At 54.9% G+C, this 17,485-nt stretch overlaps 1 protein-coding gene across 2 annotated transcripts; it reads left to right on the top strand.

Moving 5' to 3' along the window:
- The first annotated feature begins 537 nt into the window (after positions 1-537).
- LOC122173451 (C-type lectin domain family 2 member D-like) lies at positions 538-15,839 on the top strand. 2 transcript variants are annotated; one of them, XM_065564224.1, is made up of 6 exons: positions 538-624; positions 3,546-3,725; positions 8,880-8,978; positions 10,151-10,323; positions 13,065-13,171; positions 15,588-15,839. In XM_065564224.1, exons 2-6 carry the CDS (start codon positions 3,659-3,661, stop codon positions 15,733-15,735), a joined length of 594 nt encoding a protein of 197 aa, XP_065420296.1. In that variant the 5' UTR covers positions 538-624; positions 3,546-3,658; the 3' UTR covers positions 15,736-15,839. The 2 variants fall into 2 exon arrangements, with proteins under 2 accessions (XP_065420296.1, XP_065420297.1); XM_065564225.1 differs by lacking the exon at positions 8,880-8,978.
- The last annotated feature ends 1,646 nt before the right edge of the window (positions 15,840-17,485 follow it).

The raw sequence follows: 17,485 nt of genomic DNA, 5'->3' as shown, positions 1-17,485 counted from the left end.
AACAAAACCACAGTCCCGCCCCCAGGGCTTTCCGATCAGTGGCAGTGAGACTCGGGTCTGTCCCGGGGCATCGTCCCCCCGCGCCCCGCCTCGCCCCGTGTGAACGCGTTTCCCCAGCCGAGGGGCGCACACGGGGCTCTGACAGCCCGATCGCTGCAGCGGGAGCATCGCTCGGAAGCGCGGGGCCGCGAGCCGCGGTGCGGGCGTCTGTGTCCGGCCCCGCAAGTGCCGGGCCCCGGGTCTCTGGGAGCGGGGCGGGGCGGGAACGGGACAGCGGCATTGGAGAAGCGCAGGGGGGTGACCGGGCGCGCCCAGGAGTGAACTGGGGCCTGGCAGAGCTACAGGCAGGAGCGGCTGCGGCTGGAGCGACAGTTCCGGGGGATTTTAGCAAAACGCCCCCGCGGCCGCCCGGCACCGCGCCCGTATCCCGGGAGCTCACCCGCTTCGGGGAGCTGAGCAGAGAGAATTTGTGTTTCCCCGCCCCCCGCGCTCCGACGCTGATTGGAGGAGAGCTCGCTCCGCCCCCCCCCCGGCTTTCCCTTCCCTGCTGCTGAGAGCGGGTCCCCGGTCAGGCAGCACCGGAGCGTCTCTTCTCCCGGCCAGGTTGCGAGAGCCGCGCGCCAGGTGAGAGCGCCGGGGGAGAGTGCCCAGGTTGGCGGGGGTCTGAGCCATAACCGGGCTGCTCAGGCTGGGGCAGGCAGCTGGGGCCAGGACCCCGCCGGGCTGGGGCCGGGTCCCATGGAGCCCGCAGACAAGCAGAGCTCCCGGGACACGGGGGGATCCTCCTTCCTTCTGCTGCACCGGGCGCCCGCAGGTGGGGGGCTGGTGTGTGTGTTTGGGGGTGGGGGGAGGGAGCGATTTGGCCCGGATGCTGCGAGGGAGCCCCGTGTAGATGCAGACTGGAGAGCGGGTGGCGGATGCATTCGGGCTGGAACTGGGGGCGCCGCTGCCCCCCCGCCCTTGAAGTGGTTCCCATCCCAGCCAGGTATCGGGGGTAGCCGTGTTAGTCTGTATCTACAAAAACAACAAGGAGTCTGGTGGCACCTTAAAGACTAACAGATTTATTTGGGCATAAGCTTTCGTGGGTAAAAAGGTTTTTACCCAGGAAAGCTTATGCTCCAATACATCTGTTAGTCTTAAAGGTGCCACCAAGACCCTCTGTTGCTTTTTACCAGACTCCTTGTTTTTATCCCAGCCAGGGTTTGCTGTTTGGTTCAATTGCTCTCAGTGCCCCTGGGCGGGTGGGGTGGGGAGATCACGGGGCTCTCAGCTCTGAGGCTGGGGTCCCTGTGCAGTGAGGTGGGTTGCAGGGGTGCCATGAGGGACGGTATGGGGGATGGGAGAGCATCGACTTGGCAAGTGGCTGCCCTTAAGGGGGCCCCCCCAGGAGGTGGTGGGGACCTACTGAGTCATAGTGCGGATGCTCTGTGGTAGCCCCGGGGAATCGGGTGTTGGCGGGGGGGGGGGGTGAGTTGGTGAGACTGAGAGTCATGGCCTGGGGTCTGCGGGGAAACCACAAAGTGGTTTCAATAAAAAGTGTCCCAGACAAGCTTTGGCTCCCAATCTATTGTCAGGACAGACATCAAGGGAATATTCTCCTCATCCCGCAGGAATAGTCTGCCCCTTGGCACAAAAATCCTGTATAAACCCTCATCCAGCACATGGACACTGCTGGGTCCAGATATCCCCCCCTCCCCCTCCCTGACGCTATCATGTTAATAGAGAACAAGTGTTGTGCTGGTCTGAGACCATCAGAAAGGGGGTGGGTGAGGGGGAAGGGCGCAGAACATCACAAAAAGCAACAGCCCCATAGCAGGATCCAGCCAACTTCTGGCCGTGAACCTCCTGCCAATTCTCCTGTCTCATGGGATAAGAAATATGACCGCACGCAGTGCACCCTCCAGCGCCAGACCCTGGCTCTCGTTGGCCGTATCCAGCTGTCTTATATTTCAACCACGTGTATGAGACTCCAAAGAGGCTGTTTGTTCTATTGCATTCAGTGGCAACAGACGGGGGCGGGGGGGGGGGGGGAAGAGATCTTATTTAACAATAATAATACAAAGTGGTGGTGATTTTTTTAATCCCAAACTAAAATTTACAATTGCAAATTTCCTTCTGGAAAGTTTTGTAAAAATGACACTTTCCTACCCCAAACCCCCCCCAAAAAACAAAAATACATTAATTTTGGACCATTTCGATCATTTTTTGGCTGGGAAACACAGTGATCAAAAATATGTCAAGCCGTTCTACTGGAGTGGGTGTTTGGGCCAGTGGGCTGTGCATTGAGGGAAGTCGTCTCTGCAGCTGTCGTCTCTGGGTGGTGTTTTCCTGGGGGAGCGCTCCTTGCCCTAAGGGAAGGGCTGTCGGGGGGCGGGTGGTGGTGAGGGGGGTTGTGCATTTTGAAAGCAGCTTTTGAGTAAGCCAGTAAGGAGTTAAGAGAAGTCACTGCATGTGTGGCCTCTTTCCAGTTTATTTGCTCCCTTGTCTACACTGGCACTTACAGCGCTGCAACTTTCTGTGAAAACGCACCTCCCCGATGGATGCTATTCCCCTTGTGGAAGTGGTTTTTATATATATATATATAGCACTGGGACACGTCTCTGCCAGGGTTGGTGCCACGACTACACAGCCACATTAAAGCAAAAGATTGTTACTGCTCATAGAAAGTTCTCTTTTTAGAATCTGGCCACATATTTCCTTTCCAGTCCTGGGAATTGCAGCTGTGTAGAAGAACTTAATAGCTAGTTAGTGGATGGGAGCGGGGCATGAGATGAGAAGACTCAGTAGCATTGTTGAAGGCAATGTGTGTGTGGGGGGGAGGGGGCTGGGAATGCATGGGGGGGGCGTGTGCAGGGGGCTCCCGTGTTGAAGAGAATAGGGCTGTGCACAGGGCAAGGGTCCGAAGTGGGGAGCTTAGTCTCACTGTGCTGAGGCATCAGCGCTTAAAGGCTACATGACACACTGAGGCAGCACTGATGGGGAAACTGTGGCAGGAGTGCAAGGAAAGTCTGGTGCTTTGGGTCTGGTGTCCTTCCCTGCTGTGCCCCTTTCTGGGCACCAGGTCTCCCCAAAACAATCCTCCTAGCCCCAAAGCTCCCCCTACAGCGTCCCTTCCCTTTCCCACCAGAAGTGTGGGGGGGGGGAGGGGAAGGAGAGAACTGGCTGTGTGAGGGCATGAGGGGAGGGAATATGAGGGGGCTAGGGCAGGCCTGGTGGGGAGAAGGGCTGTGCTTGGAGAAAGTGCTGGGATACTATGCAAAGGGAGAATCTGCACCTGGGGAGCCCAGTTAAAGCCCCCATATGCTCCTGCCTCAGTTTCCCCTGCCAGTGCGTCTGAGGCAGCCGTGTCTTGGGGAGCAGTTTCAACCTAGCATGTGGCCTCAGAACCTTTTAAAGAGCGGGGAAAGTCAGGTCTAGTAATCTACCAATGGGAACTTCCCATGCCCCATGTCCCAGGTCGATAACAGCGATGACTCCGCGACCCACCTAGTGGATCCACAGAAACTGCCCTTTACGTGTTCTGGCTCTTCCCTCTTGCATTGCAGAACAGCCACGTCGGGAGCCAGGAATCTCTCCAGCCCACCGGGGCTGAATCCGGTAGCGAGAAAGCGAGGAGTCCGGTGTGTGCCCATGTGTCCCATCGAGACGAGAGAAAAGAATGGATCCCGCTGGGTCTGAGGTTTATCCTGATATCCCTGGAAACCCAGAGAGTGGAGCGGAGCCAGGTAACTGAAGCCTGGTTCTGAGCACTTAAATGGTGTCTCTAGTGTCATCGTTCCCAGCCTCTTTCAGCCAGCACTGTGCCCAAAAGCGCTCTCAAGGTTTCTTCTCAGGATCCCATTACCAGTGCTTCTGTGTCTGGCTTTCTGGCTGCCTGCTCCCTCAGCTTCTCTGGTGTTTTTTCTTCTCTGTCTTGCGCGCACGCACTCACACACACACACGGCAAGCCCCTCTCCTACATAGCTCAAACTCCCGAATAGCCCACATGTGCCTCTGTGTTCGGATAGGGGCTTTGTAGTTTCATAAAGGAGGTTAGCTATAAGAAAGAATTATTGTAAAGGAAGGGTGGTGGTTACACCCAGCAGCTTCAACAACCACCTACAACACGATAAAGTCTCTTTGGGAGTCTGCTGAGCCTACCAAGGCTTCTTGTTAGTGATGGTTGTCACAGGACAAGCCAGGCCCGTGTTGCCAAGGTGTTAGAAGAAGCCCGCCCCCAGGTGTCTGTCAGGGGCTGGAAAGGGGCTCTAATGGGGGGCAGCCAAGGAGGGAGGTACCCTGAATTTCACCATCCAGCAGATGAAGCCAAAACCGACCTTTCACCACCTCACTGTCAAGTCAGGATCTGCGATTTTTAAAAAATTTTTTTTTAAAAGTTTCTAACTCGTGACAGTCGCCAAATAAAACTAACTTGAATGATTTGAATAGTAGTTTAAGAGGAGAGAGGAGGGGAATTGATTACCCGCCTGCTGATTGCAAATGTACTGTAAGTGCCCTATTCTGACTGACAGTAATCAGTGTTTGGGGGTTCTTTTTAAGTGATTAATTTGCTAAATCAAAACAGGTCACTGCTCTTAACATGTAAACTAGGATGGTCACCACCCAGACTTGGCAGGGAGCCAACACAACGCGAGGGGGGAACTGAAAGCCACGTGGGTGCAAGTGTGCGTGTCGACCAGTCCTGACTCTGCAAATGCCCCAGCTTCTGTTTAAGGGACTGTCCATGCTGCAGCCGGGGGCGGGTGTCTGCAGACCTGAGCCAGCTTTGCTTTAGTGGGTGGCACTAAAAACAGCAGCGGGGCAGTGGCCCGGCTTTCAGCCTGGGCGGTGTGAGCCCCTCCGACCCCCCACGTATGTACCAAACCCTGCACTGACACTGCTTCGCTGCCAGTTTTTAGTGACGCTCGCTAGATCCAGGCTGGCTCGGGCACGTCCACCCGAGCTGCAGTCACAGCTGCCGACTGCAGTGTAGACGTCACCTGGTCCCCTCCACGCCGAGTTCCGGCTGACGCTGGAGGAGGGTGACTGAGCAGCGGGAGGGATGGAGGGCAGGGAGGATGCAGCGGCAGGTGGGGGAAGGGGTCAGCAGCCAGAGGATGAGCCGTGGTTAGGACGGGAAGGGGTCAGCTGTGGGTGGGAGAAATGGAGGGCAGGAAGCGGCAGCGGTGGGAAGGGAGGGGAGGAAGCAGCGGGGTGAGACAGGAAACCAGCAGTAACGGGGAAGGGTGTATGGGAGGGGAAGGGGCCAGCAATGGGGTGGGGATGATGGAGCCACAGTGGTGGGGAGTGGGCTGTGGCTGTGGGGGAAGCAGGGGGCTGCAGTGCTCAGTGGAGGAGGATTCAGACCGTTAGCAGCCAGGAAGGGGATGTGGTAAGAACAGTAGCGATGCCGGCTGCTTCCTTTTGGCATTAAGTCTTTCCATGGCGGGCGGCTGTGTGACCTCTAAACCTCTGAGTCACACAGACTGGAAACCCCTGAGCAGCGTGACTGGCGTGTAAAGTGATCACAGGCAGGGCCGGCTTTAGGAAGTGTGGGGCCCGATTCAAACAGTTTTGACAGGGCCCCCACAGGGATGACTAAAAAAAAAAAAACCCACGTGGGGCTTGTACTCACCGGGCGGCGCTCCTAGACTTTGGTGGCGGTTCCTTCACTCGCTCTGGGTCTTTGGTGGCACTGAAGGACATGCCACCAAAGTGCCGCCAAAGTCCTGGAGCACCGCTGGGTGAGTAAAAATTAAAAAGGCGCCTCTAGCCAGGGAAGGGATTCTCTGCCACTTGCCCCCCACTCTGGGCGGCCCTGCCACTGGGTGCGGGGCCCTCTTAGGCGCGGGGCCCGATTCGGGGGAATTGGTGGAATTGGCCTAAAGCCGGCCCTGATCACAGGATGTCACACGGTCCCCGGGGCCGATGTCCTACAGGAGCGTTGGAGCAGTTCCTCGCTTCCGACTCAGTATTTGCAGCATCTCGGTCCCTGTGTGGATGTCGGCGCAGGCGGCGGTTAGCTGGGCTCTGGGGCTGTGACACTCGGACAGCCTGGGAAAGTGGGGAAGAGCTGAGATACGGCAGCCCCTTGACCGCCCTGGAGAGCCAGGCAGCGAAGGGGAACCGGCTCGCTGGAGCGTCCCTGGCTGGAGAGAGGCTGCGGCTTGCATAGGTGGGGTTGTATTTTCAGTGTTGGCTGTAAATGGCCAGGCCCTGTGGGGGAGCAGCAGGGAGCTGATCATGGTTATGAGCAGGGCAGCCGGTTTGCACTCGCAGCTGCTGTATCCTGTGCCTGCATCCGGGATCAAGGCCGTGCCCTGGGGGAGGGGGGGACTTGGCAATAGCCCCTTGTCTCCCTTTATTCTCCTGCCTTCCCTGTCCTCTTCATTCTATTGGTGAGGTTTTCACAGGTGCATCCACCCCAATGGGCTTCTCCAGCCAGGCCTGAACCACCAGCTGGGATTCTGACTGGGGTGTGCGTGTGGGGGATATATCCTGGGGGGCCTCATACTGCACCCCCATTTGAAGATCTGCCCCGTCTCTCTCCCTTCACCACCTCATGTTCCTTTTTTCCTGCTGTTCTTTGGGGACAGTTTTTCCCCGTACGTGTGTGTGGACACAGACGATCCTGCCGCATGTTTCCTGTTCCCACGTGTTATTAACCCCCCTGTGTGAACCCCACCGTCCTGCCCAGCTGCTGGGTGGGACTGCAGCTCCCTCAGCTCAGTGCGCACCTGACTGTCGCTGTGACTCACATTGATTGGGAGCGGGATTTTTCCCATTCACCCCGGCACTGACTGCTGAGGGAAGGGTGGCCTAGTGGTTTGGGGGCTAGGCCAGGCGTTGGAAGATCTGGGTTTGATTCCCTGTGTGACCCTGGACAAGTGTTAATCTCTCTTTGCCTCAGTTTCCCATCTGTACAATGGTGAGAACAGTAATTCCCTCTCTCACAAGGCTGCTGGGTGGGTAAATTCATTAACAGGCTGTGAGGTGTTCACATATTGTGGAGATGGGGGCCAGAAAAGACCTTACCTAGATAGGGCAGGAGATTTCTTTATGTTGGGGGCTGATCTAGTTCCCCCAGACCACAGGACTCCTCTCCCCCTTGGGCTGCTGGGTTCATTCCGTCCATATCTGAGATCATCATGAATCGTTAGTGAGCGAAGATTCAAAAATCCTTCAGAGGAAATGAGGAAAGCTGGTGGGAACATTTTCCAACACAGTATGTTGTTTCATATCAGCTAAAATGTTTTGCATAGTTGTATCAATTTTGACAGGAAGGTTTCTGAGGTCCATGACTCTCTGCTCACTTCTGAAGAGAGAGAGGAGCATATGTCTACACTGCGGGAAAAGGTGTGTTCTCAACTGGGGTGGGTGACCCGCATTAGCTCAACTTGCGTGAAAATAGCAGTGAAGATTCGGCAACTCGGGCTAGCAGCTCACATTAAAGCCTAACTTGGGGGACTAACCCCAGTTGCTTTAAAGGTCTTCACTGCCTTTTTAACCCAAGTTAGCTAATACAGGTTAGCTGTCCTGAGTTCAGAACACCATTTTTTTTCTCTGTAGGTCCACACTGGAGAGAGAAAAAAAAAAAAAGCACTTTAGAAAAATTTGTGGGTAGGTTTCTTGTGTGAAGAAAGATACTCTGGAACAGCCCAGTCTCTTGGGCAAACATAGGCATGCAGGCTTAGTGTCTTGTGTCTGGGAGAGGGCACAGGCTGGGCAGGGGGCACAGACTGCCAAGTGAGGGTGAGTCCCACACTCCTGTCCTTTCTCCCATGGTAGCTTGGAGCCAGTCACCCTTGGGACATTCTGCGTGTCAACTCAGGGAGAGTCTGGGAAGGAGCAGTGAGTGGAATTAAACAGCCCCATTCATCATGTGGCACAGGTCTGGCAGCTGGGCTAAGTAAGCCACTATCTGTGCAGTCATCCCTCATGCAACCAATGAAATTGTTGCATGCAAATTGGGTCTAGAGTAAAGATGTTGATTGGCTGCGTTACCTCTGACATCACAATGGTCTAGGCCAGGGGTTCTCAACCTTTTTCTTTCGGAGGCTGTGTCTACACTGCCCCTTTCAGCACTAAAACTTTAGTCATTCAGAGGTGTGAAAAAACACTCCCCCTCCCCCGCCCCCCCCCCGAGCGACAAAAATTTTAGTGCTGAAAAGTGCCAGTATAGACAGCTCTAACGTGGGCAGTGTAGACATTCCCTGAGGCTCCCCCCCCCCCCCCCAACATGCTATAAAAACTCCATGGCCCACCAGTGCCACAACAACTGTTTTTCTGCATATAAAAGCCAGGACTGGCGTTAGAGGGTAGCAAGCAGGGCGGCTGCCCGAGGTTTCAGCTTCAGCCCCAGGTGGCAGGGTTCAGGGCCGCAGGCTTCACAGCGGCGCTTCGGCTTTCGGCCCTGGGTCCCAGCAAGTGTAACACTGGCCGTGCTTGGTGGACCCCTGAAACCTGCTTGCGGCTCCCAGGAGGCCCCGTATCCCTGGTTGAGAACCGCTGGTCTAGGCTCTGGGCATGGCATAGATCTATCCCTTACTGTAGCTGCACACTGCACGGGTGTAAGCTGTAAAGTCTGAATGGCTGAGAACTTAAAAATTGGGCGGTAACAGTCCGGGGCTGTCAGTGGTGAATGAACCTGGTGATATTCCGAACAAAAAGAGCTTTCGGCCATATTAGTAGCTACTTCCATTGCTTCCCAGTGACTCTGCAGACATTGTAGGCTCCAGAGCGACACAGACAGACTGACACTGCTGGGGTCCTATTCCATAGATAGATAACGGCAGCCATTCAGCACAATGCTCCTTGCACCAACGCAGCTCAGACCCTGGTGCAGCTACTGACTCTGGGTACCCCACTCTCAGGAGAATTAAGGGCTTTTTCTCTTTCAGGGAATGTCTCTAGCTGCAGGCTCAGGAAATGTGCTGCATGTACAGTCGCAGTGAGCGTTGTACTTGTCATTCTGATTGTTGCTGTTGTTGTTCTGGCAGGTGAGTGGCTGATCCCAGTGTCTGTGTGTTCCATTTACATGGAGCTGGCCACGCTGCTCAGGGCTGTGAAAAATTCCATGCCCAGAGCACCACAGTTAGGTCAACCCAACCCCCGGTGTAGACACGGCTGGATCGACAGAAGGGTCCTTCCATCGACCTAGCTACCGCCTCTCGGAGAGGTGGATTAACTACCGCGATGGGAAAAACCCTTCTGTTGATGTAGGAAGTTTCTACGCTCCGGCACTACTGTGGAATGGCTGCAGCAACGTAGCAGTGCCATTGTCGTGCAGACATACCCAGAGTCACGGGCTGTCTCCTCTCGGGCATCAGCCGTGGGGGCCAGGAACACATCTTCAGACTCTCCCTCCTGCTCCCTTCTTGAGCCTTGTTTGTGATGACAAAACTGATCCTTTAAACTGTCTTCCTGGGTAAGTGTGTATCATTGCAATGAAAGGAAGAAACATCAGTTCCTGAGATAATACAAACAGGAAAGGAATTTCTCCTCCAAAGAGCGTACAGTCTCGGGGATGTCTGCGCTACGGAGACTACACTGACATAGCTGCGTCACTCTGGCTATGCCGGCATAACGCCATAGTATAGACGCAGCCTACGCGGACAAAGATTTTTCCTTCGGTGTTGGAACACCGCCTCCCTGAGCAATGTTACCCACGTCAACACCAGCCTTCTTCCGTCAACATAGCTGCGTCTACACTCGAGGTTATGTCGGTTTGGCTATGTCACTCGGGGTGTGTGTGTGTGTTTTTTCACACCCCTGACCGAGGTAGCTATGTCAACCTAACTCTTAAGTGTAGACCAACCCTCAATAGACTAAACAAACTGAGACCGAGGGCAGGAGAAAGAGAAACCATGAATAAAGTGGCCTTACGGAGATGATTAGCTGGATGTGGCCAAAGCTCTTACACGTTTTAACCCATACGGAAATGTGGCTCTGTAGATATTACTAAACATTGTACAACCACATCATAATAGTTAGTTACTTGTAGTTATCCAGAGGAGCTGTATTTCTGGTAACCCCCAAGCATGGGACAAACCACAGGTTAAGGTCGCACTTTGGAGCCTTTCCTCATTTCCATCTGGTGGGTATTTGCATCTGGGGGAGCAGGGGAGGGAAAGGATGGGCTCTGACCCTTCTGTTGCTCTCTCAATTTCAGTGCAGGTACTTAAAGCACAGCCCCAGTGCATGGCCTGGTGCCCAGACGGCTGGATCGGATACCGAGGGAAATGCTACTATTTCTCCGAGGCTCAAGAGAACTGGAACAACAGCCAGAGACTCTGCTCTGCACTCAGCGCCTCCCTGGCTATGATTGACAGTGAGCAGGACCTGGTGAGAAGAAAAACAGACCCATTCTGGGGGCAATAGGCTATTCTAGAGTTATGCTCAAGGTCTTCTAGGCGCTCCGTGGCATAGGCCCAGGGTGTCTAAAAGAGCCTAAGGCTCCAGGATGAAGACCTTGGTTGACATATCTGCTCCCCTAGCACCATTTAAGGGCAAAACTTCTCAGTGAGGGAGATGCAGCTTCCTCGTTGGCTGGTCCTAGCTTGGGGAATGGACTCTCCCAGGAACTAAGGCCCGTCCAAAACCTCACCACCTTCTGCTCCAAGAGTGAGGTGCACTTTGAGCAGTCTTCTCGAATATCAGCAGTGATGAGCTGCCAAAATCTTAGGAACCAGTTCCCTACCGGGTCTTCAGCGGCATGGCTCTGGTGGGTGAAGGACCCGCCGCCGAAGACCCGGTACGGAACCGCCCGGTGAGTACATCTCTCACCCCCGCATCCAACCCCCACCCATGTCCTGCCCCTGACTGCCCTCCTCAGAAACCTCAACCCATCACCACCATCCCGCTCCTTGTCCCCTGACCGCTCCTTCCCAAGACCCCCCACCCTAAGTGCCTCGCAGGACTCCACTCCCTACCCAACTCGCCCTGCTCCCTGTCCCCTGACTGCCCTGACCCCATCCACCACCACCCCGACAGACCCCCGGAACTGCCATGCCTACCCAACCACCACCCCATTCCCCATCCCCTGACCGCCCCCCCAGAACCTCTGCCCGATCTAACCCCCCCCCACCCACTCTCTGTCCCTGGGACTCCCTGCCCTGCCTTATCCAATCCCCCCCCAGCCCCGGACTCTTACCATGCCGCTTACCCCCACCAGAGCCACACCGCCCAGCCAGAGTCGGGGCCTGGGCCCGGGCCGGAGCCACGCCGCCCGGGCCGGAGGGAGCCGCGGGGCCGGAGCCGGACTGGGCCACGCCGCGCCTCCCTGGAGCCCTCCTTGCGCCACCCCCCCTGCCCCAGCTTACCTCCCGCTGCTTGTTTCCAGGCTTCCCGCGCGAACATCTGATTCGCGGGAAGCAGGGGAGGGGGAGGAGAAGGGGGTGGAGCGTTCAGGGGAGGAGGGGGAGGTGAGCTGGGGCCAGGGGCGGACAGATGCCGGAGCTTTGCCAGTTGTTAAATTTAAAAGCCCTTTTAGAATCAGTTGCCCTGCGCGGGACAACCGGTTCTAAAAGGACTTCTAAATTTACAACCAGTTCCTGCGAACCGGTGGGAACCGGCTCCAGCTCACCACTGGATATCAGTGTAAACCACTGGTGAGGGTGTCACTGGTTACACTCTGTGCTCGTCTGCAGAGGATCTGTGCTGACTGGAGAGGGTTGCTCCGTTAGCTCCAGCTGGCGTGACTTGGGCTTTTTCATTATGGAGGTTCCCAGTGTGTCAGCCAAGATGGCCGCCTTCCCATAAACATGTAGCGTATGCACTTCAAATAACAAAACCCTACCAAAACAAACTGCTCCACTACACACACACGACTCTCCCCCTTGGGAGAGAGAACGAATCACATGTAACGGGCTAATCACGTCACTTAATTCATGAGTGGAAGATGCTCAACTACAAGGGGGATGGGGTAAGACCCCACGTAGGATAATGTAGGCACACAGGATGATGCATATTGTTAAAATTGCCTAAGCCACTGGTCCCCAAACTATGGGGTGTGGTCTCCCCTAGGGAGGCGCGGAGGAACAATTGGGGAGGGGCATATGGCGGGGTCCGAGCCAGCCCCCATAGGGGGTGGGGAGGGAGCCCCACCCACAGCTCAGCTCTGGCCCCAGCCGCAGCTCCTCTCTGCCTCCCAACCTAGTTCGGACCCCACAGCTCCAGCTGTGTCCCGCCCCCTGCTCCAGCCCCAGATGCAGCTCTGCCCTCAGCCTAGCTCTGCCCTCATTCCCTCTCCGCCCCCAGCCCAGCTCCACCCCCAGCCCAGCTTCGGTCCCATCTGCAGCTCCACCCCTCCCCCAACTCTGCCTCTAACCCCAGCTTCTCCCCCAGCCCCAGCTCCGCCTTCCGCTCAAGCTTCTCTTCTGACCGATTCCATTACTGATAAGTGGGGACATGACAGGAAAAGTTTGGGCACCACTGGTCTGAGCATTTCCATTTTTCAGTTGCTTATAACTGCCCCCGGGTTTTCCTTTTGTGTTCTTTCAGGGGAGGGAGGGAGGGGTTGTCTAAACTTTACTCTCTCAAGGGGAGGTTTTTTCCTGAAAGTTTCAGCAAATCCACTTGACTATTTCTCTCGTGGTAGCACCTAGGAACTCCAGCCCAGAATTTTTCAGTGAATTTACAAGTCACCAAAATTTGCCCAGCTCTAACTGGAAATAAGTCAAAGCTCCCAAGTGCCACCTTAACTCTGGTTTTCCTTCTCCTTCCCTTTGGTGTGGATCAGTTATGATCCAATCTTTAGTTATGTGGCCCCCTGCTGTGTTTTCCGCAGGACCCCTGCCTCATTCAGCGCCCAAAGAATGGGGCAGGGCTGTGTGATGAATTCCTCTGGGGTCCGCAGCTTCCGGCCACGTTCGCTGCACTGGTTGTACGGGGCACTGTGACTGAGGCGGGGCTGAAGGGATGGTCTGAGGTTAAGGCACTAAAGTGGAACCCAGGAGCTGTAGTTTCAGTTCCACACTTTGCTTTAACTAACTCAGGAACATTTCTGTATAACATGACTCTGTGCTGCCCGTAGCCCTGTGAGCAGCACACGTGGAATCAAACATTTTCCTTTTTCTCTGTTACAGGTTTTCATGCTGCGATACAAAGGCGCCTCCGAGCACTGGATCGGCCTCTGGAGAGAGGAGGAGAGACTGCCCTGGAAATGGGTGAATGGCTCTGATTTCAACAACTTGTGAGTCCTTTTTCTCTCTGTTTCGGTTCTGAACACTAGGTTGTGGGGCTGAATTCAGATGGAGCCAACGTTCACCATGTAAACCCCGAAATATTGGCGGGGAGTGAGGGAAATCTGTATTGTCTCCGGGATTTGGGGCTCACTCCCACTGCTGAGACATGGATCAAGTGAGGCAAGAGATGTTGCGCTGCTAGGGGGATGGTAACACTCGGGTTGTTGAGAACTTTTCATTGAAACTGTTTATTGGTGGAAAATTGGGGTTTTGATAAGATTTTTTTCATAAAATGTCTTTTAATGGAAAAATTTGACTTTTTTTAATCAAACCATCCCCTCCTCCTCCCACCCCCCAAAAAAACCCACAACGACCAAAAACTGAAATATTTCAGTCCAAAGCTGTTTTATCGTGGAAAATTGGGGTTTTGATTAAAATCTTCTCACAAAATGTCTTTTCATGGAAAATTTTGACTTTTTTATCAACCTCTTTCCCCCCCCCCCAAGCCTCTCACACCACCGAAAACTGAAATATTTCAGCCCAAAATGCTGCCCATATACCTCATGGGAGTTGTAGCTTGGTTTCCTCAGATCCCCAATTTTCCCCTTTATGGGCTGGGCTCCTGAACTGGACTACATGTCCCATGGTGCAGGATGGCCAAGGGACTCCATGATGCACCGCCTCCCCTCACCAGTAGAGATAGGGGGCACCATGGGAAATGTAGTTTGAAGATGGAGCTCGGCTTATAGAGAAGAATGGGAGTATGAGGCAGTTCCACTGCATCTCCCATGATGTATTGCCTCTTCTTGACCAGTAGTGAGACCATGGTGCACTCTGTGATATGTAGTCTGAACGGGGAACCTGGTCTATAGAAGAGAAGGGGAGCACAAGGCACCTGAACTACAGCTCCCATGAGGCCCCACGGCAGCCTTTCCAAATTGAATATTTTAAGTTGTGATTTTTTTGTTGTCAAACTTGTCCGGGCCGAATCCACCCACCTCAGCTCCTTCCACTCAGACTCCAGTCCCTGGAGAGCTGCAGGCCAGTTGCTTTGGAGAGTCTAGAGGGAGTTGGAGGCTGAAGGAAAGGGGTGATACCTGGTCCGGGGCTGTACGTTTATCACCCATGTCTTAGACTGAAACAACATCAAAAAGAAGGAGCAGAGTTTGCATGTGCGTCAGGATGACTGAACACAAAGTCTCCACAGATGGTGGAGTCCTTTGAGATTCAAGGGAAAGCAAAAGGCACCAGAGTGTGTCAGTTCCACCACAGCTAACAGACCTCACGGTTTGAGTTATTCACACCGCAGTGACAGTCAGTACGAAAGGGGCCACAGACAAACCCTCCTGAGTGGAGACTGACTCCCCTGCTCACTGCCACATGGGGCCATCTTCAGGAATTGGGTTCCTCGGTGCAGCCCAGCGAGGCCAGGTCCTACATGAGCTTGTCACATACCCAGGAGCATAGGAAGGCCCAGGCTGGTTCTGACCCAAGGTCCATTTGGCCCAGTCTCTTGTCTCTGCCAGTGGCCAGCGCCAGCTGCCCCAGAGGAAGGTGTAAGAACTAGAGCTGTCGGAATGAGCGATATTGCCGTTCGCTGGCTGAACTGAAAATTGAGAGTGGTCAACCAGAAATGAAACATTTTCAGTTTTCTGGGCAAAACAAAGAGCCAACATTTTTACTTTCACGTCAAATGAAACATTTTTGTTCAACCCGAAACAAAATATTTCCTTTCAGTTTCAGGCGTGACTCTGCACAAAATGGTGCACAGGAGACAAAGCTCTGCCATAGACGCCGACTTACTTAGATCCCGGGGGCGCTCGACCACTGCACTGCCCCAGGCCCTGCCCCCCTCTTCCCCTGCCTCCAACTCTCCCCGCCCACGCCTCTTCCTGCCCCTGCTCTGCCCCAGGCCCTGCCCCCGCACACCCCTTGCTCCTCCCCCCAGCCCACCTCTTCCTGCCCTGCCCCATTCCAGCCCCTCCCCTGCCTCTTCCTGCCACTGCTCTTCCCCCTCCCTCCAGTGCATCCTGCACGCTGCTGAACAGCTGATCCGTGGTGGGTGGGAGGCGCTGGAGCTGATCCACGGGGCACCGGCGGGCAGGAGGCGCTGCAGGGGAGAGCGAGGTGCTGATCTGCAGGTGGCTGGTGGGGACTGAGCACCCACTATTTTTTTTTTCCCTATGTGTGCTCCAGCCCCAGAGCACCCACCAAGTCAGTGCCTATGCGCTGGGTGGAGGACGCCATTTTGCTCTACACAATGGCGCCCTCCTTGCTGCCTGGGGTCCTGGGAGGAAATAATTCATTAACATGGGGTCCTGCTGGCAAAGAGTTTGGGAGCCCCTGCGTCAGACGCATTCTCCCACTGGCAGTAACAGGACAGGCCCAGCTGCTGGCTGACGATGGCTTTATCGTTTGTTGCAGGTTCCCGATAAGAGGAGGAGGTAACTGCGCGTACCTGAATGACCACGGCGTCAGCGCTTCAAGGTGCATCACCGAGAGAAACTGGGTCTGCAACAAACCTGATGCGTATACAAGCCAGAAAAACGCGACGCAGAGGATAAGGAGCTGACAAAGGCTCACAACGGGCTACTAGAGAAACTGCCTCTCACACAACTCGTCTACAGCCAAGTTTATAAACAAGGGCTGAAGAATAAAATAGCAAAATTTGCACTGGACGCTGAATTATTAGGTTAATTTAAACTGAAAAACAACAGGAGGAACTTCAGCAGGATCTGGCCACGTGAGAGGAACGGGCCACCCACCGGCAAATGAAACAGTGTGACAAATACACAGAGGGTCCAGTGGAGGAACAATTGAGGGTTGCTCAGCCATCTTCCTAGCTACTAACATCACCACAACAGCTCAGGAGAAGGAGCCGGGGTGACCTGCTGACCCCATTAAAATCTTTGCACATTTTCCCATTCAATTCAGTGAGGCCAGCATCTCACCCAGGGGAGTCATTGTGGCTCGCCCAGCGCAGACCTCGGCTGAGTGTGCAGCAGCTGATGACAAAGCAAACAAGATGTTGGGATATATAAGGAATGCACGAGGTGACAATACTAGGGTTACCATATTTCAGCGAGCAAAAAAGAGGACGGGAGGAGCCCCGCCCTAGCCCCGCCCCTGCCCCTCCCACTTCCCGCCCCCCCCTGACCTCCCAACCCTCCCCCCGTTCCTTGTCCCCTGACTACCCCCTCCTGGGACCCCTGCCCCTAACTGCCCCCCAGGACTATCTAAGCCTCCCTGCCTCTTGTCCCCTGACTGCCCCAACCTTTATCCACACCCCCACCCCCAGACAGACCCCTGGGACTCCCACGCCCCATCCAACCACTCCCCACCCACTGACAGCCCCCCCCCAGAACTCCCAACCCATCTAAACCCCTCTGCTCCCTGTCCCCTGACTGCTCCGATCCCTCTCCGCACTCCTGCCCCCTGACAGCCCCCCCCAGAACTCCCAACCCATCTAAACCCCTCTGCTCCCTGTCCCCTGACTGCTCCGATCCCTCTCCGCACTCCTGCCCCCTGACAGCCCCCCCCAGAACTCCCAACCCATCTAAACCCCTCTGCTCCCTGTCCCCTGACTGCTCCGATCCCTCTCTCCACTCCTGCCCCCTGACAGCTCCCCCCCAGAACTCCCAGCCCCCTACCCCCCCCCCGCTCCTTGTCCCCTAACTGCCCCCTCCTAAGACCCCCCCCAACTGCCCCCCAGGACCCTACCCCCTACCTGTACCCTGACTGCCCAAAACTTTCTCCACTGCCCCCAAAAAGCCCCCCCTGTTTCTTGACCTCCACCTCCAGAACCTTCCTGCCCCCTGACCTCCTTACCCTGCTGCTCAGAATAGAGCACATGTGTCAAACTCAAGGCCCGCGGGCCACATCCGGCCCGCCATACAATTATATCCGGCCCGCGAAATCGTTTTATATATCTGTTTTTAATGGCCCTGTGATATGACGCCCCAATAACACACACTACAAATCCCATGATGCAGTGCAATTGCCGCCAACGGCAAGCCGCGGTTCAAGTTCGCGGTCTGTTGATGTATACAACGCTAATATCAAATCAAAGCTAGACCCCAACAATGGCCAAGAGAAAAATTGATTCTGAAAACCGAGGCTTTCAAAGCCGGTGGGAGAATGAGTATATGTTTACTGAAATTGCAGGTAAACCAGTGTGTCTCCTTTGCGGGAGTAATATCGCTGTAATGAAGGAGTATAACCTAAGACGGCACTACGAGACGAAACATGAGAACAAATTCAAAAACCTGAGCGCAGGACAGAAGCTACAAAAGGTAGAGGAGTTGAAGAAGAATTTGACATCC

This window comes from Chrysemys picta, chromosome 12, assembly GCF_011386835.1.
Source record: "Chrysemys picta bellii isolate R12L10 chromosome 12, ASM1138683v2, whole genome shotgun sequence".
In the NCBI taxonomy this organism is placed as follows: Eukaryota; Metazoa; Chordata; order Testudines; family Emydidae; genus Chrysemys; species Chrysemys picta.
Note: the sequence above shows the minus strand (reverse complement) of the source record. Positions and strands in the feature narration are given on the sequence as shown.

Excerpts from the sequence above, each read along its gene's own strand:
- LOC122173451 (XM_065564224.1), top strand. The coding sequence starts at position 3,659 with ATGGATCCCGCTGGGTCTGAGGTTTATCCTGATATCCCTGGAAACCCA. Across the intron at positions 3,726-8,879 it reads AGAGAGTGGAGCGGAGCCAG|GGAATGTCTCTAGCTGCAGG; the intron begins GTAACTGAAGCC and ends TTTCTCTTTCAG. Across the intron at positions 10,324-13,064 it reads TTGACAGTGAGCAGGACCTG|GTTTTCATGCTGCGATACAA; the intron begins GTGAGAAGAAAA and ends TCTCTGTTACAG.